This window comes from Motacilla alba, chromosome 11 (genome assembly GCF_015832195.1).
Source record: "Motacilla alba alba isolate MOTALB_02 chromosome 11, Motacilla_alba_V1.0_pri, whole genome shotgun sequence".
In the NCBI taxonomy this organism is placed as follows: domain Eukaryota; kingdom Metazoa; phylum Chordata; class Aves; order Passeriformes; family Motacillidae; genus Motacilla; species Motacilla alba.
This window is the reverse complement of record NC_052026.1, coordinates 10,120,307-10,147,497: the sequence shown is the minus strand read 5'-3', so window position 1 is coordinate 10,147,497 and position 27,191 is coordinate 10,120,307. Positions and strand designations below refer to the sequence as shown.

The window sequence follows — 27,191 nt, the reverse complement described above, 5'->3', positions numbered from 1 at the left end:
GTTTTAGAAATAATTAGCTATGTTACTATTATTTCAGGGCAATCTATGAAAAAACTGCAGAAGGTAAGTTATAAGAGAGCTATTCCTCAAGGGAATGACTTGACCACTTCAATTCTTCATTAGGCACTTCCTTCAGAGGTATTCCTCAAGCAACTAGAGCCTATCAGCATATTGATCACTGCTGCCTTCAGATCCAACACTGCAAGAAATCTGTTCTTTCAGTTTCTACATAAGCAGAGCTCACGGAAAAAAAAAAAAACAAACCAAAAAAACACATTAAAGCTTGAAATAACCCTTTTAAAAGTTCTCAAAGAGCCAGCTTCACTGATCAACGTCCTGTCTCTGTTAGGCAATCTCTGCATTTTCACACTCGGCCAAAGTAAAGATCAGGTCTAACTGCCAGCTCAGTGTAAGTACTCAGAGTCTCAAATCTATGGGCTTCTGTACTGAAATGAAACAGACAGAAGCAGGGCACTGACGTCCCGTTATGGAAAAGGGATGCTACCCTGTAGGATGTTCTGATTTTCAACTGAGCGAAGCGGCTGATGATGAGAAGTTCTACCTGTGAGATACACGGAAGTGAGAGAGGAACTGTCACTGCATGCAAGGAAGTGTAACTTTCTGGAGACAGGGAAAAAAAGATCTGTAACATAACACATAGAAATTTGTCAAACAAGAATACCAACTACTTACCTGTGAGTCTTCATCTTTCAGTGGCCGCTGTGGAGTCTGCTTAGCATCAGACAATTCATCTGAAGATTCGTTTTTCCTTTTCTGCTTTTTGCCCAGTGTAATGATCAGCTTTCTGTCAGAAACAAAACCCCAGACCCTGAGTGAATGCTGTACACCACTGTGTGTACCTTCAGGAGCAAATCACTAGCAATTCCCATACTCTCAACATAAAACTCAGACAGCACCACTGCCTGAGAAATGAGCAAAAATAGGTCTCAAATACCTTACAGCAGACAGTACTGTTCACTAGTGTTAGGGAGCTTCTCTACCGTTACCTTGCTACCACAAATTCCTAATTATCATATACATTTTAAATCTTTACATGAGAAACAGAAATACAAAATCCAACATTTAAACCAACTGACAGTGGTAAACAACACAAAGTTAGCAGAGATAGCATCTGCAGATGACAACACTAAATGATTTATCATTAAAAATTACCATTGTAAAATGTAGCTTCCCTTATTTTTACTTAGAAAAATTAACCGTGGAGAGCAATCTAAAAATCACCCAAAGCTCTCTGACATGCAAAACTTTTATGCTTAAATAAGTCATTGAATGGTAAAAATAAGGGAATTGAACTAATCTTTTTCTGCCCTTAGGGGGAAAAAAAAACTAGATCCAAAATCTGGTAGTTTTATCTGTAAGTAATCTTAGAACCTATCAGAGTATGTTAAGAACCACCATTGTGCTGAATAAATTAGTTAAACTCTAATGAAAAAGCACCAATTATTCCTCTGTTTGGATTTAAAAATTACACTGTAAATAATCAGATTTGTTTCTAACTAAAGGGTGTAAAAATATTTTTCCATATTTGAAATATGCCAAATACACTTCTTTAAATGTGTTTACAGTGGCATAATTGTAGAATGACAAACTATTCAAGAAAATCACAGAGAGCTGTCCTAAAATATATATTTCATCTGGTCTCTTACGATTAGATCTGTAACAGAAAATGAGAAAAGTGTTCCAGCATACAAGTGCTTCTGCCATGTTACAAACAAATTAAGCACAAGATTTTAGTCTTTATACAGACAATACAAGTTATTTTACAGCAATATAACACCAAATACACTGGCCACGTGATGAGAACACCATTGGGGAGAATGTAATGGTTGAAACACAACTCACTTCTCTTTGCAAATGTTCAAACAAGAGAACACATATATATTTACTATGTCCAGACTAACAGTTCACATGGAACATAAGTTTCTTAAATTACCAAAACATTAGGGAAAGTTTAAGCAACGTTGCTTACAAAAGACTGCAGGTATAACTTCAGAAGCAATGAATATTTGCATTGCTTTTCAATATTTAATCACTATGTATGTTCAGTGGAAAGGCTAAAAAACCCCAAAATCACTAAAGATTTTCCACTCCAATTTTTTTTTCACTTTCAGCACAAAATGAACAGCACTGATGGATGCAGGTTGAAATGAAGCTGTAGTCAGCATAATCACAGAGCTGCTTGTTCACAAGTAAATTCTGGTCCTTGGCTTTTCATTAGGTGTTCTCAGTTTAAGTATTACTTAGAAAACATGTTTCATAATCACAGGAAATAATTTCAGCAATGAACACACTGGTTTCCCTACTGACTTTAAGGTTAGTTTGAGCATTTTCCCCCCTCACTTTTCAAGCTCTGATTAGGAATCATCTTTCTTTTTTTCTTGGCTTTTATTTTAAGACTTGTATTCTCAGGTATTTGTCCAATATGACGCTTTCTAGTGATGGACTTGGATAATCGCTTTTTCCATTTTTATCTCACTTTGTTTCATAAAATTTAAGTGTTACATTACCACTTGTCACTAATATGTCAAATCAGCTAATATATTCCAAAATGATGCAAACAAGGCACATTGTGATTGACCTCCTGAAACTGTTGTTAAAAGGAATTCTGGATGCTAAAATTTAACATGCATTTAAAGGGAAACCTGATAAACTTATGAGTGAGAACTTCCTGGAAGATCATTCATGAAACAATATCCACCCCACCAAGACCCTGGTTTACACCTTTAGGGTTTGGAAAAATGGTAGGAAGTATCAATATATGTTTTCCCTGCTCTTAAATTCTTTCAAAGAAAAAGGATAACTGAATGTTCTTTAATCAAGCCAATAATAAAGTATAAGTCAAGCTGGAAGAGGTCTCGGGAAGACCTGTGGTCCCTACTCAAGGCCAACTTCAGAGTTCTTTGATGTTGCTCAGCCCAGTTAAATTCCACTTATCCCTAAGGCAGATTGCCCAGGTACCTACCAGCTATCTGTTCCAAATTTTGATCCTCTTTTGTGAAATGGTAGATTAAAACAATTCCTAAATGCATGTTGCCATGTTAAATATTTGTATCTGTGCAACCACAGCTCATTCTCACTTCATGCACTACTGTTTACTATTTTAGGCTCAAAGGTCCTTTAGTATTCAAGAAGCACAATATTAAGGGATATAGGGTTTACTATGGGTTCTAGTGGCATCCATTGAATAGCTGAGGATTTTAAGGACCTTCTGTTTTAAAACATGGGGTACTTTGTGATTAGACTGCTCTAGCTACATCTTTCCTTCCATATTTGTTCCTCTCCTTTTCTTAATTTTAGTCCCTCCTTGGGTTTACCTCTTGCTCTGCCCCTGCAGCCTTCCACACAATATTCCATTGTCAGCTTTTGTGTCTTTGAGTTTGCATTCCCTACCCCAGTACTTCACAAGCTTCTCCCTGAAATTTCCTGCACATCTCTGCATGCTGTAGATCAGAATGTTTCTTCTTCTATATGGATATGGTGCCAATGACAGGAACAAACGCAACTTCTTTCTGATCCAGTGCCCAGAATCACAATGCTCCTTGCTATCAAAAGTTGCTGAACAACAGTATGGTGCTAAAGTCATACATTTGTATCAGTAAAAATGCAATCTGCTCATATTTTGGCCAAAAACTTCTAAAAAAACCTGCTATGTGAAAACAATGATTTTCAGAAGCTTGTAAACTGGATCAATTCTGTGAGAAATTTTCATTGAGCGAACAAGTTCTCTTGCCAGTTTATAAATTTCTGCATGAAAGCATAAAGATCCTTGGCTAAAATCCCTTTTTCCACCCTGAAACAAACTGTTCTGAACAGAAACTATCTATTCTGTTTCTATGAAAAGTTAACAGCACACTGTAGACATAGAATAAATAATATCACCAGACTCCACTCCAATTTCACTTTCTCTTGCCTTTTTAAATTCATATTTATCTTATTACATAACATCTATAAATATTTCAACAATTAGACATTGTAGAGTTCTTCATTACTTATTTTCTTCTATAATTACAAACTAAAGATGTTGAGAAACCTACACCACAAAAAAGGTTTAAAAAGAAGATTTCTCATGAGGCAGTATTACTTCTGATCCTTGGCATAGGACTCCTACCATGCTTTAAAGCTACCAATAACCACTATCTGAAGAGCACTGCAACTTCTTTCTTTTAAATGAAAACCAGTAAGAACGTGCTCCATTCCCCTTCTGTTTCATAGCAGGGGAACATGATGGAAACACTGTCAGTACTCTGAACAGCTTTAAAGTGATAAACACTTTCCAAAAACCTTCCAAAGAATGCAAAAGGAAATATTAAAGAAGACAGAAAGAAAAAGGCAGCAAATACTTATTTTAGGCACATCAGGAATAGGAAGTACAGCTGGCCTTTAATACATCTTTCTACTTCAATTTTCCCAGAACAGAAAACACCAAGTAACTAATTATTAGTGTCCAAAGTCACCTCTCAGATAATATCATTTGTAGCCAAAGCACTTTGTTAAATTACTAACAATAAAACCCCTACGTTATCAACAGTATTAGCAATTCTTTATCACTAGAAACTTAGCTAAAAATATAAAGTTGAAGTTTCCTTGACAAGGTAGTGTATCCTCTTGAATGAGAGTTAATTTACTGGTATAAAACCATTTTCTCTTATTCTTTTATAAGTTTAACAAAAAATACTAACACAGTAATATTAGCCACTGTCTCCTTCTCCAGTTGTATTTCAAATTAATAACTTCTGGACTGTGCACAGATTTTAGAACACTCCTAATACGCTTTTTGGAACCATCAGTCAGTTCCAGCTCACACTACACTGAAACAGTAATGCCAAATAATAAACAAAATGGCACCCCAGAAGGATGACCAAATCTTGAATTTACTGTCATTTTAATCAGGACACAAGATAATGACCTTAACAGATCTAACAGAACTCAAGATTCAGTGAGCACCCCTCCTTTCTGACCACAGAGCTGCTCCCCAGCACCTGCCCCGCCGGCAGGGAACAGGAGGACAAGTGCCAGCACCCGCCTCTCGGAGATCCCGGCTGGAGATACCTACACCTACCACAGCACCCGTGCGACAGAGAACCTGCTCCTCTCCACCCCGTGGCTCCTGAGGCAGTACCTGAGCTCAGAAGGGTTTCAAACCATCTTAATACTATCAGATCAATGAGCAAAGATTATCTGTCAGGGTGCTGGGGTCTAAAACTGCTCGTTAACAGTATTTGTGAGACCTACTTCGAGGTACAAGGCAACAAGGGCAGTTACTCATTTCAGCAGTGCACAGATCACATCCCACTTGCTGGATTCATTGCTACATAATTCAAGGATTAATGAACAAAATCCACCAGTGCTCTTTCAACACATGAAATAATACAGCCATTTCTGGCAGCAGTTTTGAACTGAAGGACTACCACTCTGACTCAAGCATTTGTAAATTGAGTTCTTAGAGTCTGGGGGACTTATTTATTTAAACTATGCAGTGATTAAGAAAAAAAAATTACCTAAATGCATTCAACTGATATTGTCCTTTACATCACCAGTGCAGAGCTGTTGCTTTTCATCAGGGCTGTGATATTTAATTTTATGTTTGAGTAGGTGGGAATACGTTGAGAGCTATAAAACCCAAATGCCAATCTACTTTTTTGAACAAGAGAATGTTCACAAATTCATAATTCTTCACATCAAGTGGTAAGAAGTAGACTTTTTTGATTAAATATGCATCACCTTAGATGGTAGAAGTAGAATCAATTAGAAAAAGCTTATAAATGGAAACAAGTTCTATACAAAAATATGAAAGGGTTTAAATAGAGTCCTAAATGTCAACACACCTTGGTGAACAGCCAGGATACCAAAAGTGATTCTACTGTCTGAAGAGTAATTGTAAAGCAAATTTTGAAGAATTAACATAATTGGTAATCAGTGCATAAAGAAAATTAGTTAACTTACTTTGGTAATACTAAATATATTACACATACATATATTATTACACATAATTACACATAATATATTATACATACATTCTTCTAATAATTTCTTTGATACCCTTACAATGTTCTTAGTAATAATATAATTTAGTCATTTATCTTCACCAATTCTTATGGCACAGAAACTTAGCTAACCACAGAAGCCAGTTCTAATAGACTTGACTGAAATTAATAAGCATCGCTTCTCTGTCTTCACAGCTCCAAGAAATAAAACCTTAACCCTCACCCTTAGAAAGAAACTACAGCCTGCCTAGAAAGTAACTGCTAGGAATTTTTAACTAGCAGTGATAAATTGGAATGAATCATGCTATAAATTTTTCCTGTACATGTATATCTCAGAGCACCACTAAGGAAAATACAAACAGTTAACATGAAGCCAGCAAACACAAACTGATTGTCAGAACAGCAAAAAACAGGAACTCTTGAAAGATCATCCTGCCCCTAAATCTAGACACAATAGTTAAAACTCATCTCGATCCCAGATGAGGGCTACTCAATTTCAGTAAAAGCCGAGCTGTATTACAATTTAAAGCACCTTTTTTTTTTTTTTAACTGATGGCTATCAGGCAATTTTATCAAGGTCTGTTCAGCAATTAGTGTTCCAGCTCTACAGTTCAACTGTAACTCTGAAAATCCTCCTCCAGAGCAGCACAGCACTTGCTACACAGAATAAAGCCCTGTAAGAGGTCAAAGTCTACGATCACAATCTAAATAAGAGTTTGCTGTTTGAGTTCTGGGCTATAGAGGATACAACTGCACTCTTACTGAACAGGCTGTGTTTGTTGCAAGCAGAGATATGAAAGACCAGATTAAAACTGTTTCTCAAACATTTCTCAAAAGAAAAGAAAAAAAAGAATAAATTAATGTATTTGTTACTGTTAATGTATTTTTGCTGTGTTGGTCAGCAAAAATGAAACAGGAGTCACCTAAAACATACATGTGACTTCAGATTTTCTCAAACACACCCGACTCTGCATCACCTCCTGCACTGCTCTGACACTCCAAATCCAAACTGAAGCAACAGATTTAACAGCTCCTGGAAGTTAAATGAGTTTGCTATAGAAAACCCTGACTGAAAAGAAATTTATTCATCTGGGATGGACACATTGCAGTAGACCTCCTTCTAAAATGAACACCAGATGCACCCAAACAAATTCTCCACTACTGTTAAAAAGGTACATTGATCTTATTTTTTTTTTTTAAATTGTAAACCTTTACTGGTTTCACTCACAACTATACTGCTTGCAGAAAAATTAGTTCATAATAGCTTCTAACAGTTGGAAATTGTTTGCTTATCTTTTTAAAACATGAGGGGGATTCAGGTTTTGTTTTCTGAATAAATGCAAAGAATGCCATATATACAAATATGTATATATATTTACATTATAAAGTTTTTCTCATTATTGATTGAAAAGAACTTAAAATTCTTTTTTACTCCATTTTAAACAGATCTCAAAAATCTTTCCATCCAAAGAGAAAAACCATTTTCATTGAACTGAGATTTTCCCTTCACTTCCTGCCCAATAGTGCACTTGTCTTTTAAAGGTATTATTTTAGCATAGTAAAATTTTCTCCCAAGATTCAGTCAAAGTTTATTTTAAGGTAACGAGAAAAATCAATGGAGCAACCCACACGCTTAAAAACCCAATCCTATTTTGACTTAATGATTCCAAGGACGTGCTTAGACTCATTAAGAAATATTTTTTAAGAACGGAAGATAGGACAAAACCTTTACCAGAGTTGTTTAGTCTTCTAAACTCCTTATTCTTTAATTTTGGTTTTCTCTGAATTAAAAAAAAAAATATCAATCACAAATTCTTTTAACCATGGTTGAAAAGACAAGTATAGTGATGTTGTAATAATTATTCTGCTATAATATCAGCAGTTACATTTGCATAGAAAGCATGGTTTGGTAAGATTATTCTTTTAAAAAAATCAAGGCCTTATTGCAATTGCCGCTCTGCAAAATCCCTGGGGTATTCCTTGCTAAGCAGTTATTATTTTATGTATTTGTATCAATAATATACAATAGTGCTAGTTCAACACAACACATTTATCTGTTCGGACACAAAAACCAAGTATCTTGATGTCTCAAAGCATTTGATTTGCGGCTGTCCATCTAAATAAAATGGAATTCTGTGAATATGAACAGAAATCTGTAATCTGTAAATCTGTGGTAGTTCTAGAAAACTCTTCATGGTAGTTCTAGACAACTCTTCACAGCTCCTTGCCAGGACCTGACTGCTCCATCTTTAGGTATGTATCCCTCACAATGAAAGCAAAACCTGGCAGCATGACTAAGTTACAAGAGTGCTACTGGGGCATTAGCTGATCAAACTGGTAACTAATGGGGAGCCAAAGCTTCACAGCTCAACGCAAAATGATGCAACACTGACAATAATTAAATGGGAGCTCCTCTAGCAGCTTGCATCAAACACAAACACCATAGTTAAAAACACAGTTTGAGAAACGTCTTTCTCAACTGACGCCGTCTGATGAAATCCTGAAAAGTGATCCTAAGTGATGTGCACAGCAAAGCATTTCGCCGAAACAAAACTGAGTGCACAACAATAAATTGTAGGTAGCAGTTCACTTTTTTTTCATTTAAAAAAGTAAAAATATTATGGCAACTATGTAGTATATCATAATGATGTTATTTTCGCAGGTTTTGTCAATTATCCGAAAGAATTTATAAAAAGCACAATAAGGACAAACCACAAGGTTTCATGAAACTGACACTACCTGAACGACAGTGTAAGTTTTCTGATTAGACAGACCCGCAAAACCTTTGTTACAGAACACAAGTAAATTCAGAAGCATGAAAGTGAAATCAACGTCACAAAAGTACACATCTGAAATCCTACCTTAAACTAGATGGAGGAAAAAAAAGGAAGCACTACTTGATGCTTACAAGCAGCATCATACACCAACACATAAACAGAACAGAAAGAAATTAACACCATGAAACTTCACGTTAAGAATGAGGTAGGGTATAGAGCAGTAACCTTCAAACTACAGGATAACTACTCAAAATTGTTTACTTCAATGATGTAAGAAAAGCACTGATCTTAACAAGAAAAAAACAAAACGCAGAGATGTAGGCTGATTAAAAGAACATTCATTTTGTGCTCCATACGTTAAAATATACATATGGATACAAGACATTTAAATTTCAGAAATATGGCAGTTAATATTTCTGCTACTGCAAAAAGAGCACAGATTTAAAAAACTAAAAATCAGACTGTAACTAAGATTTCTATTTCAAGTTCTGACTGACGTACTTAATACTGGAAATCACACACTCTCCTTTAAAAGTAAACAAGCAACATAGCTCTGGAGCCCCAAGCCAGTTCCTGTAAACCCCTGGAGCACTCCAAAAGCTCCTCACCCCAAGGTACCCACCCAGCTCAATCCAGCTGAGTCTGCAAAATATTTAGGAGGGCAGATTAAACTGATATGAGTGAAGACTACAAAGTTCTTAGAATTTAATCTTTCCAATATGTGCTTTACTTCTGATACGTGTGATATCTGTAAGAATATAATCTTGCCTACAAGTTCATTAGACTTCCAACTTCTCCTTGTGTAGTTCATCAAGCACACTGTATTGAAATTACACGCCAAAACTGATAAAGACAGCATTTATAATAAAAAATCCCTCAGTTTGGAGTCAGAAGGAATTACAAAACCAGATAGAAGATATTTCGGTCTATGCTTCAACGTGAGTACAAAATATTTTAGAATCTGTATTTAAAATAATTCCTTTCAAAAAGACACTCCTACAGTGATTTTATCTAAAGAGAAAACAGAGCATTCTTGTTCCTGAATGAGAGAGTCCACACATGGACTTAATCAGGAAGAATTTTGTGTAGGCAGCGGAGGAGAACATTTTATTATCAGTAAGCAGTTTCCATTTTGATCAAGGATATACAGTCTGAAGAGAAGACAATGTTTTAATCTACTTACCCAATTTTTGTTTTCTCTTTAATTTTGGATGAGGAACCAGTTTTCGGCTTTTTAGTCTCCTTATCCTTTGGTTTGGATTTAACTTTTCTACCCTTCTTTTCCTCTTTTCCTTCAGTTGAAACACTGGGGAAGTTTTCAGGGCTCATTACTCGTGGAATGTTTCTCTCTCCTCTCTCTTTTGCCTTTGCAATTGCTTCGGATATTATGCGATTCGCCTTCTCTTGTTTACTTTCCGAGTCTGTCTTTTTCTTCTGCTTCTTTTCAGACGTTGCCCTCACCTGGGTATTCTGCAACTTCGTATATGATCCTGAACCATCAGTCTTCTTGGAAGGAGGCTGTAGGAAGAAACAAAGAGTAAATTAATTCCCCTTATTTTAAAAACAGAAAGAAAAACTGCAAACATTTTTAATAGGGATATGCATTTTTAGAAAATGTAACTTCCGGGACTTATGTGGACACAAAAATTGAGGAATTCCATTCATACCACAGAATGGCGTGGGTTTCAAAATAACTACATCAATTGTTGGTTTTAAACAACCAATCCAAGTACTCAAAGTCAGTAAAAATTATCCTTCTGAAATTCTCTCAGCTGTCTCTCCACCTCTGTAATTAAAGAAACCAATCCTTAACCTTTGCAGCATTCCCATACATTTGACAGACACATCCAACACCTCCAGTAAAATGTGAAAAAGCTAAGAGCTCCCGAAGGTAACAGCATCAGTGTTTTGCCTTTGGTAGGATACCAGGACCACAGTTCCCTTAAAGCAGATGAATGATCTACAGGAGCGACTCGGTGACGAACACAACAGATGCTCGAACAACACCAAGATTAAAAAACAGACAAAAGATAATACCAAAACTAAAATTACACAGCTCTTTATCCACAAACGGATCAGAAAGCAGCGTTTCTTTTATTTAGAAGCAACATACACTCCGTGCCTTGGATAAAAGACATAACTTGTTTTTATCTTCGGGATTTTAATGCCCGTTTCATGGACGCAAAATTGTTTACGGGGCTGATGAGCTTCTCCTGCAGCCAGCCAGAAGACATGTTTTTGCTTTCCTCCCCTCCCCCTTTGAGGAATGGAAAGAATTTCCTATTCAAACACAAAACCCCAGCAGATAACAGTTACGTTACGTTCTCACCCGTAAATGCGCCTCTGCCTAGAGCAGGAAGAAAAGCCACCCGGAATTTCCAAACACATTTTCTGGCCAAACCCCTTGCACTTCCCGGGATACATGTTCTAGAGGTGCCTCATGGGCGGCGGGGGCGGGAGGCAGGGACGGGGCCGCTCCCGATGCCACCTTAAAGCCCCGGGGCTGGAACAAACAGCCGGACCCAGCTCGGGAACAGCTCAAGATGGCGATGCGGCTCCCGCAGCAGCAGCCAGTAATAAGGAAGGTTATTCAATCCCATTAGCCTTTTAGCCCAAAGAACCCCTCCTCCTCCCACTCATTCAGGCTCTCACTTACCCTTCCTCTCGGCCTCTTCACTGAAGACATTTTTGGCGTCAGACAAAGACTTGCCCTCCGCTTTTCCAGCACCCCCGGCAGTGCTCAGGAGAAAAGCATGGGGAGAAGATTGCTAAATGGCCTATTTAGCGAGCGGCAGCCGGGCCGCGCACAGCCCTCCCCGAGCGCTCGTTCGCTTCAGCAGCATCCCCGCGCCCTGCCCGGCGCGCACCCGCCGCCCCCGGCCCGGCCCGGCCCCGCCGTGCGCGGACCGCCGGATCCCAACAAAGCGCGGAAAGAAACGCACAAAGCATCAAAAGGCATCAGCGCCAATATTAGCGCTGGTTAGACCCGCTCCCCGCGGAACTAGGCCAGCAGATGGTGCTACCCGTCATTATTCCATTAGGCTCCACGTTTAACCCCCGCGGGGATCGGCTTTAACCCTTGCCGCTCCCCGCCCGCAGCGCCGCCCACAGCGGCTGCTCGCTCCCTCGGAAAAGCGTGGGAACCGGGCGCTGGGCTGCGCTGGACCGCGCCGCACCGCAACCCTGCGGCTCCAGCCCCGGGGGAGGGCACGGGGGGCAGCGGCCGAATCCCCGCCTCTGGCCTTACGAACAGATTTTGCTCTCCAATATACTTTTTGATTTTTTTAAAAATTATTTTTCTTGCATTCATTACTATACGATGGTAACAGTGACTATAAATCATTTGCTGACAGGCTTCCCTGATTCCTACAGAAAATGGAAGAACTGCTCGGTTTTATCCCTCTGCCTCTGCCCAGACCTGCGGGACCCTGCGGTGGAGACCTCCTTGGGACACGGCTCTCTGGTAAGCGCCTCTTCATTCCCAGGTTGGGTTAAAGTGCTATTTTAAAAAAATCAGACAAGTTTTTAAATATGTATTGTGAACATATCAAATAAAACCAAAAAGGAGATTGGGGATTTTGCAACGTTATTAAAAAAACAAGAAGCTTTTGACAGCATAGCTCCATCCTAGTAATACCCTTGATTCTCAAAAGCCCACTCAAGAAGAATGAAGAAAGATCGGGACTTGATTTCTGTTTTTCTCAATATATACATATACCTTCATTTTGTAAGATATATGTTTTTCCATAGAAAATTTAAAATGTGGCAAAGATTTTGAGATTGTTAAGATTAGTCATTACTCTAAAAGGTAATTTGGTTTCTATTTAAGATTAATTTCAAAATTAAGTGCCTTGTCCAGTAGAAACACTAGTGGCACCAATACTTTAAATTAATTATTTTCTTAACAATACCACTTAAATTCAAGGATATTTCTGTAAATATGCAGCAGCATCACAAGGACAATTACTGCATTTTAATTTTACTTTTGAGTACTCTAGCCAAGATGTTTCTACATTTTGCTTACAGTAACTACAGTAAATTACAGGGATTTATCAGTTAGGGTGATTATTTCATGTCTTAGTAAAAATGGTAACTAATAAACTATTTTACATTTTGAGATCAGCTAAACAAACAAAAAATATTCCTAATGTACCCTGGTATAATTTTAGCTCTAAAAGCCAAATGCTACTAAAGCCAGTAGTGTTACATTGGTCAGTTCTTGAACATTCCTGGGCCAGAAACAAACAAACAAAAAATGCTTAATAATTAAGTAGGTAGTCCAGAAAAGGTGGCTTTTTTTGTGAATTTTTCTACAGTCTCTTTCTAGATATTTTCTCCTTTTAAAACAAAGTTTCTTTGCTACATTTTCTCAGAGCTCAAAGCTGCTTCCCAATTTATTCCTCACCAACATTTACTACCCTCTTACTGTAGAACTGTGAGTATGCTGGACGAGGCTCCTCTATGTTATAATTCCTCTGCGTCTTGCTCTGTACTATCCCTTCCGAGTTCTGTCTCCTGCACTGCACAAACATTAAGCTATTTGTTAGCAATACCAGACCATGGGGTTTTTAAAATTTTGCTATGACATTTTTAACCATATGGAAATGACATTCATGAAGATGCAGGAAGGCACCAGCCAGCCATTCTAAGACAAATAAATCTGTAATGAAACCTTCGTCAAGAAGGTCACCATTGTCACAAAAACCAAAAATGGAAAGCAACACGAGTGTTTTGATATTAGAACATGAAACATGCTTGCACTACAGAGGACAGGATCTGTGTGTACTTAGCAACAAAAGCCATTTAATCCAGAAGCTCTTTTATTCTGCTAATAATTTCATGATTTGAAAACATGCACAGCTATAAAATGATTGAACAGTTATAAATCATCATGCACAAATTAAAACCATTTCAAAGGTTCTCGAGCATCTACCAAAAAAAGGGCAAAGCCTTTTACAAGCTGAAAATACCCCTCCCCCTCAGTGAGACCGAACGCAATTAAAACATCCTAAAGGAATATATCCTCTCACCAATGGCTTACAAACCTATTCCATCTAGAATAAGAATGACATTTTTAACTGACAAACATATAGGTGAAGGTGGAAAGGAAAACCCTGAGGCCACCACGTATTTAAAACCTGAAGATTTTATTCGGAACAATAGGTTTGTACTTTTCACGACTGCGAAGATAATCACCCAAATATGAGCGAATGCAAAGCAATGCAATGTTGTCTTTTGAGTCTGCACAGAGGGAGCTCCAGGGTATCTGCTGCTGCTAATGGCTTTGCCAAGCGGCAGCCGAGTGCAGGAAACAAGCCTCCTGTCAGTTCCCTGCTGCTCCACACAATCCTCTGGGCGGCAGGGAAATTGGCAGGAATCACCTCAAATTCACACCACTGCTGCTGCCTGCAAAAGCCATTAGCAACAGCAGCAGGTATGGGCCCTGGTGGTGCTCACACCGCAGAGCTGGCCCTGAAAAATACTCGGGGAACAGATCACACAACAGCTGTAGAATTCCCCACACATGCCCTGATCCCCAGCCAGGGGAGCATCGTTCTGGCACTATTCAAGGGAATTTGACATGCTGTCTCACAGGAGTAGAAGGTATACCCTACACGTATCCGAATGATTTCTTAGTTAAACAATGTAAAAGCAGTCAAATTACCAGGCAATATCAAACAGCAGAATCGTGACAGCCTCTTTCCAATAGCCAACAGTACTCTGCTGAGTAGGCTTTTCAAAGAAAGGCATTTCCTCCAATACTGTGTTGTGGTTGCTTAGGACATGCATTTGAAGACCTTCACTGCCATAACAGTCCTTCCCCCAGCAAGGACAAACCACCATCCTCAACACTTACAGACATCAGGTTTTTCTCCTCTAAAGCCTAAACCCATTTTCATTTTTTCCACAAGTCCTTCCTTCACATCCTCTGCATGTCACTACAGAGGAATCTCTGCAGAGAAGGTGAGTTTAACACCAAAACTACTTCTGCCTCGTAGAAAACCCTTGCAAATCCTGCCCTTTCTTTTCCAATAGTAAAACATGGCTTCCGCTGTAAGAACAATTTTCCTGCAGTAAGTGTGGCCATTCACAATAGAGTAGCATTACTTTCAATTCTGTGTGTGCACAAAACCTTTCAGACTAAGTATCTCCCTGAAGTCACACCCATTCTTGATATATTCTAGGAACTGATAATGCTTTTCTCTGAAATTTTAACAAGTTTGTGATTGAATTTTACAAGGCACTTCATTGAAATAATGTTTTCCACTTGTGGATCTACTGACCACTTAGATTAGCTACCTAAGAGCTAAATCATGAGCTAAGAGCATTAAGAGCTAAATTACGACCCTGAGGAGTCTAACAACAGAAAGTTAAGGTTTCCATCTGCCTTGAGTGACTGTTTCACTCCTGCTGGTAGCAGTACATACCTGCAGGACGATGCTCTGCCTTGGAAAACTAACAAGTTCTTGACAGTCTATCAGGTCGTCAGGAAATTAACATGACCTTGACATCAACTGCACTAAAAGCAGCTAAAATTAGCCACCTGGAAACTTGATCTCCATGCATTGCTACATCACCTTTGTGCATGTTTATTACTAAACAAGGCATCTCTTTGTGCATGTCAAGTCACTGAAACAGCATGAAGATCAGCACCATAGTACAGATAAATAAATCTTATAACTTACAATAATCAATAGTCTGGGGACTTTGTCCAAATTAGCTTCTCATATTTTCACATTATAATCACATGAAAAGTGCAGTTGCTTTTAACTCATTGCAGTGAAAAATCTTAAAGGTATATCCATTCATCATCTGAATTACAAAATTGTATTTAGTAATGCAACTTTAAAAAACCCCCTAAGGATGAACTCAACTCAGTGACTTCTTAATGCCGTACTAGCACTCTCAAATTCTTTACTCTAGAATAGTCTGCAGAAATAAGTCCTCTAGTGACTTTTAATGGTGGATTTATAATTAAAAAAAAAAACAACAAAAACTCACAGCCTTGACAGAGTTCATCTGTAGAAGATTACCTACAATATCCATGTGTGTCACCCCACATGCATGCAGAAAGACATCACCTTTGCTGCATGGCAATCCCACAAAAAGATGTAGTGTTCTTTAAACAGCAAACTGAAATGAGATTTTCAGTTAATCAGGCTACTTCTGCACAACTAATGGGAAGATCACCAAGATCACCTAAATATGCAACAGGGTTTCTTTTTTCCAGAGTTCCTTCTGAACTGCTTTTTATTTTCTTGTTCAACAGCTGCCCCACACCATCTGCTTATGTTTAATGGATACAGAACTTCAAGACACACATTTATGAAACCTAACTCAATATAAAATAGACATGCACAGATAGATTAAAAAAAAAAAGAAAAAGATACCAGGTGAGAGTCTTTTTCATCTTCCATACTTGTTATCTATAATGTTGGTAAATGAATGACTAAAAATTACAGCACTGTGGCTGGACGACAGTTTTGATCTGTGTAACAGTCACTTCAGAACATACATCTGTGATTTGGGATGTGAATGTGGTTTATGCCTCACAAGGCACTTAGCATCATGCTTATAACCAAATTTTAAATTTCTGTGGAAATGAAAACACTAATGGGAGGGTCAACAACCTTAAACTAGTCATGTTTCTAAGATGAAACATGCACCTGTTGGCACGTCACACTCTCTCTACATAATGTGTTGTTTCACATCTCAGTGCTACAGAAGCCAGTAAGAGTATCGCTAATAATGTTTTGCCACCAATATAGTGAAGATACCATAGTTGTCATCAGTAGCAGCTTCTTAACCAGTGACCTGCCTTATCATTCATGGGGGGAAGATCGAGCCGTGTCCATGGAAGCAGCTGCTAAGCTGGGCCTGCTGCTGAGGCAGCATCAGAAGTTACAGGATGAGTCTGCAGCACACATTTTGCTTCCATTTGGAAGAGATTGTTTGAAGAAAGTATTTTGGGGCTCAGTGCCAACTATAGTTAGAATAGTTTTCTGAATATTTAGTAGTGGTATGAAAACTGTGTGTAATTTGCACAGGAACTCTTAAAGGAGGCACTATGTAATGGAGCATGCTAAATTGCCAGGAAATGAAAGAAATTGAGAACTTCATCCCGCTTGCTCTGCCAAGCTGCTGCATTTAATGTGTTTCAGTTTTCAGTGGCTTGGTGTTCTGTGCCCATCATGTACCCACTTCTCTTGGGTTCCAGTCTGTAATGCAAGAGCTATTTGGAAAATGGCAGACAATGCCAACACAAGCCACTGCCTCAACAAAACTTCTCAGTGTTCTTTCACAAGCTGACCAGAACAGGCCTGCAGTAAGCCTAATGCCTAAGGGCACACCTTGTGCTGCACTATGGCAGTATCGCTACACTCACCATGAGAAAACCATGGGCTCCTGTCTATGAAAAAAATGTTATCATCATATCCAAGGCACCCGGTGGGTGCACCACCATTGAGTTACTAAGCTCAGACCAAATTCACAGTCATGCCATACCTCTACCTCTACTTGAAGATTTTCTTCTTTAAACTAAGGGCCAAAATGGCCCAGCAAAAACCTTCAGTTTCTTTCTTGCATTCTTGCCTAATCTTAACCATACAAATTTTGCAATTACTTGACTCCTTAAACAACAAGGATGACTAAACTCTCTACTCTATAAAAAGGTAATTCAGGTTTCAGTTCACTGTTTGAAACAAGTCTTATGTGGGCATCTGGAAATAAATCTGTAAAATACTTCAACAAATAGTTACAGACAAGAAAAATCAAACAAATATTTCTGTTTTTTAAAAAAACTAATCATTAGGGTTCAAAGTCCCTAGGTAAAGCTCTAAAATATATTGATCCACTGAAATCTAACATCATCCAACACCTTCTTGGACACTACAGATAAGAATTTGCTTCTTCTGGAACACATGCACATACATATGCCTGATTTTACAACTGGAAAAGTTTATTTAACACATAAAGCCAGATAGCTTTTATCCTCAGCTTTTTTTTTACTGGCCTTTTAAATTCCTAAAAAACATAACATTAGCTGAAACTGCTCTAAGGTGACAAAATCCCTTTCAATGATGATTTAAAAGTAAAATAATGAAGAATTGACTGCAGAAATCTTCAGAACAGAAAACAAAATTGCAACAAACTCAAAATTAAACTGAATTTTTAAAAGTTGACACTTACCCACTCATGTTCTATATGACCACCACTTTTGTGTGCCACTGAGATAGTTATTTTCTCATGGTTTTTTTCTCACCAAACAGAGAAGAAGACAAGAAGACAAAAACCCACCCAAACTATGTTCAAAAGAACATCACATTAAGAACTTTCTTTCCCCTTAGTCCCAACATCCAAGATAGCTTCAGCATGCATGTCCCAATCACACTAAAAACCAGCACAGCATCCATCTCTGTGCAAGAAAAAGCAACAGGACCTTAATGGTTGTTGATTTTCGTCAAAATTTCAGTTACAGTGTTCCCTCTACATCTCTCATGGAAGTGGCCTTGTAAGAACACATTTTTCTGATGGAAACAAAACCCACTTTCATCCCTAGGAAGTTTACTGCTGTCAGTATTTCCTTCCACTATTCCCCAGTTCTTCCACTCTCTCTCAGTTTATTAACAGCACATATTGAGAAGACAATCCAGGTGTGGAGGGTTCTAAACTGCACAACCCTCCGTGGTCTATTTTTGGTACTCTTCTGCTGCTTGGAGGAGTCACTGAACCTGCTGAAGGGATGAAAGGAAGGGCAAGTGGGCAAGAACTCTCCAGAGCCAGCAGGAAGCTGCCCGCCTTTTGTCTCAGTGCCTCACTTCTGCAAATACCTACAGAAAGGGAAGTCATGCTAGGTCAGAGACACAACCACACATTGGACAAAACACAGAGGTAGCTTTTCTTCCACAGCACGCTTCAACAGCCTAATTTACCAAATCACATTTTACAATACATTGAGTGCAATGGTGAAAACCAACTCAATCAGAAGGTAAGTAAACCAGCTTATTCAAAGTATAAAGGCTACTGGAAAAACATGATGCAATGGATCACTGTCTAGGTCAGTCCCCAGGAAGTGATCCTAGGAAAATATTGGAAGCCTTCTTTTTAACTTTCTCCTGTTTTTAAAGTATGCATTTTTAAAGTATGCATTTTTGCAGTGCTTGTTTGTAGCAGAACAATGAAGTATTGTTGACAAGATGACAGATGTGAAAAATAGGTATCATTTGATGAAGAGGGAAATACCAATCATGAAAGATGTTTAAATCAAAACAGACTGCATATTTAGAAAGCTAGCATGTAACATCCTCTGTACAATAATTTTATTCCCTGGAAGCGGTTAAGTTTAAAAGTTTACCTAATCTTTGAACATGGCTTTTTTTTTTTTTTGTAGTATTACTCAGTACCTTACAGAGTATCCAAAATGTTTTCAGCATTCATAATTTCAGTGAGATGAAAAAAACCCAGCACTTTACATTAAACCCAGCTCTTAACACTAAAACATATATGACAGAAATTGGGAAAATTATTTTTAACATCAACAGCTGGGGAGTCACTAATATCAGTACTGACTGCACAGCATATTTCCATTTAAATCAAAGAAGGGGCATAGTTTTTCCACTTCAATTCAAAACAACTTACATATTTTTTGTTTCAGCTTCAATGAACTACTTTAGCAGCTTTTTATGCCAGAATCTTCAGTTCAAAAGAATCCTTTAGCACATATGCTAACCTAATGAAACTACTTCCCTTGAATCTGGTTTTCTCAATTAAATATTCATGAACAAAATCCTTCCCCCTAGTTAAGGAATAAAACAAGATGCCTAAAGAAAAGGAATTTATCAAAAAGGGTGATGGTTCAAAAATAAAAAGTCCCAAGCCAGAGGATACTACTGGAGAACAACAGTTTGATTTCAGGCAAATTAAACCCACAAAGCAAACAAACCAAACTATTTTTCCCCCCCAAAATAAATTTCTATAAGATTTCTAGAGAAAGAACATAGCATCCAAGAGCTTCACCGTAATAACCATAAAATAACTTTTTGTAAGGATCAAACAGAAAAAAACTGTGAAAAAAAAAAGCTGCAAGACAGGTTTCGAAAAATTACTGCTATGGTTATGTTCCTAACCTCAACTGAGTCTGGCTACTAGCACAAGTGGCAGGACTAGTAAAGTCTGTAAAGGCCAAGAAGAGAGAAATTCTTATCTTCAACAGAGCTGAAGTTGGCAAAAACTGTCGCCAGCATAGAGCAGAGTGACAGCCTGGTTAGAGACCAGTGTGCTACCAAGGGCATCCCCAAGCACCATCATGAGCAGGAGCCCTCTGTACCGGTGTGCCCAACAAGCAAGGCTGGGTCACCATTTCTGAAATCTAAAACACTCAAAGCCTGAACACCACTGCAATTAAACCACTTTAAGTCAGAAAGCACACTGGGCTGGCACCAGAAAGCACATCTCTTGTGTGGTGTTTGGAGTTGATCAGATTTCAAACGCTACATGATTGCACGTCAAAGAATCCTCCAAAGGATGATATAAATAGGAGCTACAACACAGACACATCAAAATAAATTTGCCTAATCTATTTTAAAAATTGTTCTTACTGAACTCAAAGACAGTAAGACATGTCTGGTTTTGTCACTCAGATGTTCCTTAAATAATTTACCTGCCTTCCCTGTGATGGCTTGGGTTCTCTAACAGCTGGTTTCTGCTTTTAAGAGTTTCAAAGACCAAAGTTCTGCTACAACAAAGTTTACAGATCAGGCTGAGCCATACCTAGGCCTCATGGACAACTGCTGCAATGACTTAAAAAACAATGCACATCTTCTTATCCTTCTGAGGAATACAAACAGGTACTGGAAGCCATAGCAAGTTGCAAGTCTCAGAAAGCACAAGAGTTATGCTTTTCTTGTGAGTTTGCTTAAAATACTATTAAAGAAATCTCTGTATTGTGATGCTCATTAAAAAAGTAAGGTACAGTGAAACAATTCCTTTTAAGATTACTAAAGATTATTTTAAATACCTATCAGTAGGGCTATTGTTTTGAAACAATGTTTCAAACTCTAAGAAAATAGACAAAAATCTCAGAACCGCAATATTTGCAATGGCTTCTTTAACACTAAGGCTAACTTTTTCTTTCCAAGATATAAACTAAAATTAAATGGAGATCATGAGTATCTCCTAAAAGATAATCTATGAAACTAATTCTGATATTAATCTATGAAACTAATTCTGGTTTGCAATTCAATATGCTGCTCAACAGCATTATGTACACACACATGATATGCAACTAACATTGAAATTATTTTCAAATACGGGCTAACTCCTGAGCAGGCAGTATGTAAAATATGGGAACAATTTCAGGAGACATAAATTAAAATGCTTGCCTTCACAGTAAGATATCCAGGGAGCAAAAAACTCAAGTACAAATACAAGCCAAATAATCCACACAAAAGAAAACCTGCCACATTTATGAAAGAAAAATCAATCTCTGCTACAAATTACACAGCTTTCAAAAGTGTAAGACTTGTCATCTTTTCTAGCCTAAAGCTACATTCCTAGCTTCATTTATCATGCTTACTGAAATCAGCATTAGAATTCTTGGTCTCATCATCCTAAGAATCCCACTAATTTATATTTATTAGCCTTAAGAGTTCCCAAATTCAATCCACTCAGCACCTGATGATAAACACTCTCTTAGAAATCTGTGTAACCAGGAAACTGAGCATTTTTTTAACCTGATAATAAACAAAGAAAACAATACCTCTCCAGATGTGGGAGGCTGTTTGGGAAACAAAGTGTTGAAAATTATTTTGATCTGTCTATATATTTAAAAGTAACATAACAGCTAAAAGAAATTGCAAAACCTGAGTGCACAAAACACACAGACATCTGAAGAAAAGCCACATGAATTCCAAATGTATCAGATTCTCTGGCTTCAAAACCACACTACTGGTTAATATCTTTACAAATTCTGCTGCTCTTTCAGTAATAACACTTCACTAACACTTCATAAAGTGTTGATTTTCTATAAAATGTCTCAAGATGAAATGCTGCTCTGGAAGTTTTACAGGCAGTGGTGTGTTTTTAGCCACTCAAAAATGCAGAGTCTAGATAACAGTGTTAGTTCAAGCAGGTTAGTGGTTACTGGAGCCAGTGGACAGTGCCACAACGAGTCCACTTGCACTCTTTGCATTTAATGCTGCAGGCCCACACACAATTATTTTGCCTGTACTGCAGAAAATAATGCTTCCCACTCCTTCCTCTCTCACAGAATCACAGAATGGAAGGGACCTCTGGGGATCATGTAGTTCAACCCCCTAGGACAGGCTGCAAAGGATGCTGTCCAGCCAGTTCTTGAGTAGAAGGAGATTCCAGAAGCTCTCTGGACAGCCTGTTCCAAAGCTCTGCCACCCTCACAGTAAAGCAGTTCTTCTTCATATTTAGATGGAAGCTCCTGAGTTTCAGTTTGTGCCCCTTGTCCTGTCCCTGGGCACCACAGCAATGACCCTGGCCCCGTGCTTGTGACACCTTCAGGGATTTGTGTGCATTGGCAAGCTCCCCTGCCCTGTGCTAGGGAACGTGATCCTGGGCAACTGAGAGAACTAAACCAGGAACTTGCATTCTGGAAAAACACTCTTTACAAAAAAAGGCTAAGTTTTTTCTGTACCTGAAGGAGTTACCCCGTGCAGTTCACAGCCCAAACGCTGCATTACACAAGACAAAATGAAAAAGGAGTAAAATGAAATAGGAGCTTTTTTTTAAAAACTTTTTTTTTTCCTGATAATTTATTATAGTTTAGGCATATATTCAATGACAGCTTGAACAGCCTATTGAATAGGTTGCTGTCTTTTAAAGACAATTTAACATGGATTTGTTTTCTCTTTTCTATGTAATTAGGTACCACTTTTTCCAGACACTAAGATTGTGCAATTATATCAGTACTCTCATATTAATGAATTGCTTTGTAGTTTTTCAATGTTAACAAGACAATAGTTATTTATTCAACCACACTTACCCTGCATTATCATTATAAAAATAATATAAATTTAACTTATTTTTATCAACTAGTCTCACCTTGCTATTTTACTCATGCAGTTTGACCCAGCCAGAAGCTTTCTTGCTATGCCTGCCATCTGTTAACTACTTTTTACAAAAATGCTTTTCTTCTGGCACATTTCAAAGACAATTATAGTAGTTATTTAATGAGTGTGCAATTATTTCAGGAAAAAATATATTATTATATTATGACAATCATTAAAACAGCAAGTGTTTAATTTTAAAGAGGAAAGATACACAAAAGAATTGGACAGTCTAATTATTTGACAAGTGATGAAGGCTGAGAGAGACCTTCTCAAGAAAGGTTTAAGAAAATCATTCATGATAGCAAAAAGATCCAAAAAAAAGTGAAAAAAAATAATTCCACTCAACAAAAATTACTAAGAAACTCATAAAGCATTTAAAACTGTAAAAGAGACACTCTGGCACATTTTCAGTGTTCTGAAAAGCCCAGCAATTTTTGTCTTTCCCTTAATGCACAGTTTTATTTTGAAAGCCAAAAGAGGGGAAATGAAAATGGAGACAATAAAAATTATACTTATCAATAAATGTGTTACAAATTTATCTCACAAACATGTACTTTTTTTTCCCCCCAACCTATGCAATTTGCAATTTTAAAATATAAAATGTATAAAAGGTTTATATAAAACATATATAATATATACAAAAGCAAGTGCTTCATACATATTCAACTATAAATAAAGCTATCAAAACATTGCTCTTTACATGATTAATATGTTATTGGCAAAAAGCCATAGATTAATCATGAAAACATTGTATTATATACAGCTATAATTTAGAACTTCATTCCAGGAACTGCACTACTTAGGCTCAGACATGCTCCCTTACTCTTCTCATTAACTCTGGGCATTTGACACAGCTTTGCCATGGTCAATCCTAACTGTTTGTGCAGGATTTTTTCAAATCACAGAAATTAAGCAAAAAAAACCCTGCAAAATATTGCATAAAGGTGATCAGTGAAGGGATTGTTTTCATTACTTCAGCATAGATGATAAACTTATTAGGTGCTGGGAATTCTGCTGCCTCACTGTGGTACAGGATTTATAATCCTATGAGGAAGGCAAAAATTTTCTTGAGGCACAGTAAATTAAATCCAGTGCATACAACTTGCAGAAATGCTTAAAAAGAAACTTCAGGCAAAGATTTACATTTGTTAATATGATGTCACCCATAAAATTGACCCTAATTAAAGGAAAAAAATAAGAACATTGGATATGCTTAGTGGGAGTTATACCAGCACTATTCAGCACTTTAGGAAGAATAATCCATGTTAGGGGTATGGAGGCTTTTTACATATCAAAGTAATAAGATATGATTTGTAATGAACCCAAATGCTTACTGGAACAGACATGTAGGTTTTCAATCACAGAATCATTAAGGTTGGAAAAAACTCCCAAAATCATCAAGTCCAACTTTTGACTAGATGCAAAGATGTGAGATGATGCAAACTAGAACAGATTTTCAGATGTGTATTTTGTTATGCTCAGTCTCACTGAATGTTGCACTGCTTCCCAAGCCACAGGCACATAGCAGCACCATCATTTTAAAATCTTGCCTTGTACCAACACTTAGGAGCCATAACCTATAAACTTACTATCCAAAATAGCCAGTCTCTTCTACAAAGAAGTTCTATGTAGTATGATCAATTTCTTAACATATTCCTTGTTACAGGCTTCCTTAAAATTAAATCATACAGAATATAAGAAATGCACTCTAATACTATATTATATCTATACAATATAGAGCATATACATATACATATGAATCCTATATTCTTTATTTTGATACATTTCCATAACTGCTTATATATCAAGCAGCTGTCTGGACTTAGCCCTCACAGTTAGCCAAGAAAGCACATCACTGCTTACTATGGGGTATCTCTCATAAAAACTTCACAGTCCACGACTGTATATACAAGTAGAACAGCAGCCAACAGCAGGATAAGTGTTTTACAAGTGGAGTAATCCAAAGGACACATGTCTACAGTGAATTTAGAGTTGTTATAAAAGTGCCATTGATAGTAGTCAGACACGAACAGCCTGTGACAATTCAGGACATCTCAGCAGCACATAAATCTGGATGTGGATCCGGTGAGAGTTAATTGCCTCTCTGATGATAAGCTCATATATGAGGTTATGCCACTCTGATATATACAGATATCCTGGGGTACAACACCATCCAAGCAATCATCTATGAGGTTCAGACTTTGCCAAACTTTCAGCAAGGGCAAGACAAATTCTTTCAAAAAAATTAGTGTTATCTATTTCTATAAAAGAAGTGGTAGGACGGCTCAGGCTTGCAGGCATAAAAGCACTTGTATGTTTCAAGTCAGTTTTTACACAAATTCATAAATACACTGAATTGTCAAGTTAGGTGCCAAACTTTAAGTCACAAAAAGGAAAAATATAATTATGTGACTTAAGAACTAAGACTACCACCTCATCCTACAGCACTTCATATTATTAATGAAATGTTATTTTTCATCAGTATATTTTTCATTTCCATACTATTTTTAATCTCAATTCCTCTGCTTTCATGTGTGCAGCCAGAAGACATAACATACACAGTGAAACAGCTGTAATCTTCTCTAAGGACAGTTTATACTTTAAGATTATCTTTCCAAGAGTTTATACTTCACATTATTTTTCCAACAGTTTATACTTCACATTATCTTTTCAACTTCCTTTTTCTTCTAAAGATGTAAAACAATGTTGAAGCCTTTTTTTACCCTTCTGAGAAGCAAATAGATTATTTAGCCTTAGCAAACTCAAACCAGTTTTAAGTGGAGTTAAAAGAACAGAAGTCTCATAATAGTCAAAGTTAAGGCTGCAGGAGTCTTCAGCACTGCACTTTACTTTCTGTTCTCAAACTAACTGATGAAAAATGCATGATGTAAAATTAAGGGTGCAATTTATTTACAATTCTGATCTAATTACAGCAGCAAGTGTATTAGCACTATAAGACAGTCTTTTTAACTCTGCAGCATTATTACACCGAACAGATTGTATTAATTTTTAAATTAATTTCCATCAAAAGAATAACCATACAAGTAAAAATGTTATGAGTATGCTTGCTCTCAAATACTGAGACAACTATTTAATGTTCTTCCTTAATTTAAATAACCTCAGTCTAAATACAGTTAAAGATCTTTGGTTTTTCTAATATTGGGTCTGTTCCAATACCTACAGTTCATTAACTATTTCATAAAATAAATTTATTCTTTCTGAGAAAACATCAACTATTATCAAACTGAAATTGTTGAAAAAAACTAAATTCACTATTAATTGTTTCCTCAATATGTATTAAAGCCAGCGTGAAACACTGCCTTGTTAAAAAATTGAAAGTTCACCTTAACTACTGCATATGAAACTTGTCAAAATCCCTTCCCAACTGACTCCTACCTAAAGCCAACCAGTTTTAGGAAAATAAAAATTCCTTTCCCCTTTACCCCATCTTTTTCCTCCCTGGTTAAAGTGCACACATTTGTAAAAAGCTCTAACAGAACCAACTCATCTTGAACTTGAAATTCTAAAAAGAGATCAAAGAATAGAAGTGAGAATTACAACTAAAGCCCTTCTTAGAATTGTAGTCAAAGGACTGATCTGAAACACTTCAGTAATTGCCATGCTTTTCCAGTACTATTCATACTACATACTCCACTGATTTAAAGACGCTTCTACATGGTTTGCTTCTGTACATTCCTCAACAGTTTGACAGCTACCAGTTCACAACCAGTTTCTGAAGTAACCATTAAACATCTGTCTGACCAAATAAACTCAAGGTCAGAATCCAATTTATACAATTTATTACATACTCCAAAATAATAAAAACCAAACCAAGCAGTTTTATAACTATCTGGCTTCCGGTGGTTTCATTTCAAAGAGGAAAAGCATGAAAATTTCAAATACTGCAAAGTTGTTTTGTTTTCACACCATGATAAAAACAAAACCAAACCCCTAAACTTTAAAGGCTCTCCACAGATCTCAGAACTTTCCCTCTATTCCTTGATACAAAGCAAAATGCAAAACTGATGTCAGTGAGATCGAGGCAAGTATGAAAAGGTTCTGACAAATACAACACAAAACTCACAGCACCAGGAAGTTTTATTAGACCTGCTTTTCACCGCCTGGCTTATATCTCACACGCTCCTCAAAAATGATACTAATCCCTGGGTTTCTCACCACCCCCACTTTTCCTGGAATCCATTTCCCTTTCACCCGAAGTATGCTCAGGGAGCCCAAAAGCCTGCACACCCCTGTTCCCAGCCCCTCGAGCTGCTGCCTGGCAGGGAATGGGGTGCTGCTCCCATGGCAGGACTGCACACACACACTCACTC

The 27,191-nt window shown here is 37.5% G+C and overlaps 1 protein-coding gene across 7 annotated transcripts in view; it reads right to left on the bottom strand.

The window, feature by feature from the left end:
• The window catches only part of CHD9 (chromodomain helicase DNA binding protein 9), an 85,411-nt gene that overhangs the window by 41,702 nt on the left and 16,518 nt on the right, over positions 1-27,191 (bottom strand). For 5 of the 7 annotated variants that reach the window (XM_038147702.1, XM_038147706.1, XM_038147705.1 and 2 more), the window contains 2 exons: positions 9,966-10,300; positions 694-805 (listed from right to left, as the gene is read on the bottom strand). In XM_038147702.1, the coding sequence (XP_038003630.1) occupies positions 694-805; positions 9,966-10,300 (447 nt within the window). Of the gene's footprint in view, positions 1-693; positions 806-9,965; positions 10,301-11,111; positions 11,405-11,438; positions 12,710-27,191 lie in introns of those variants that run through there. The other 2 variants (XM_038147707.1, XM_038147708.1) reach the window with 2 other exon arrangements.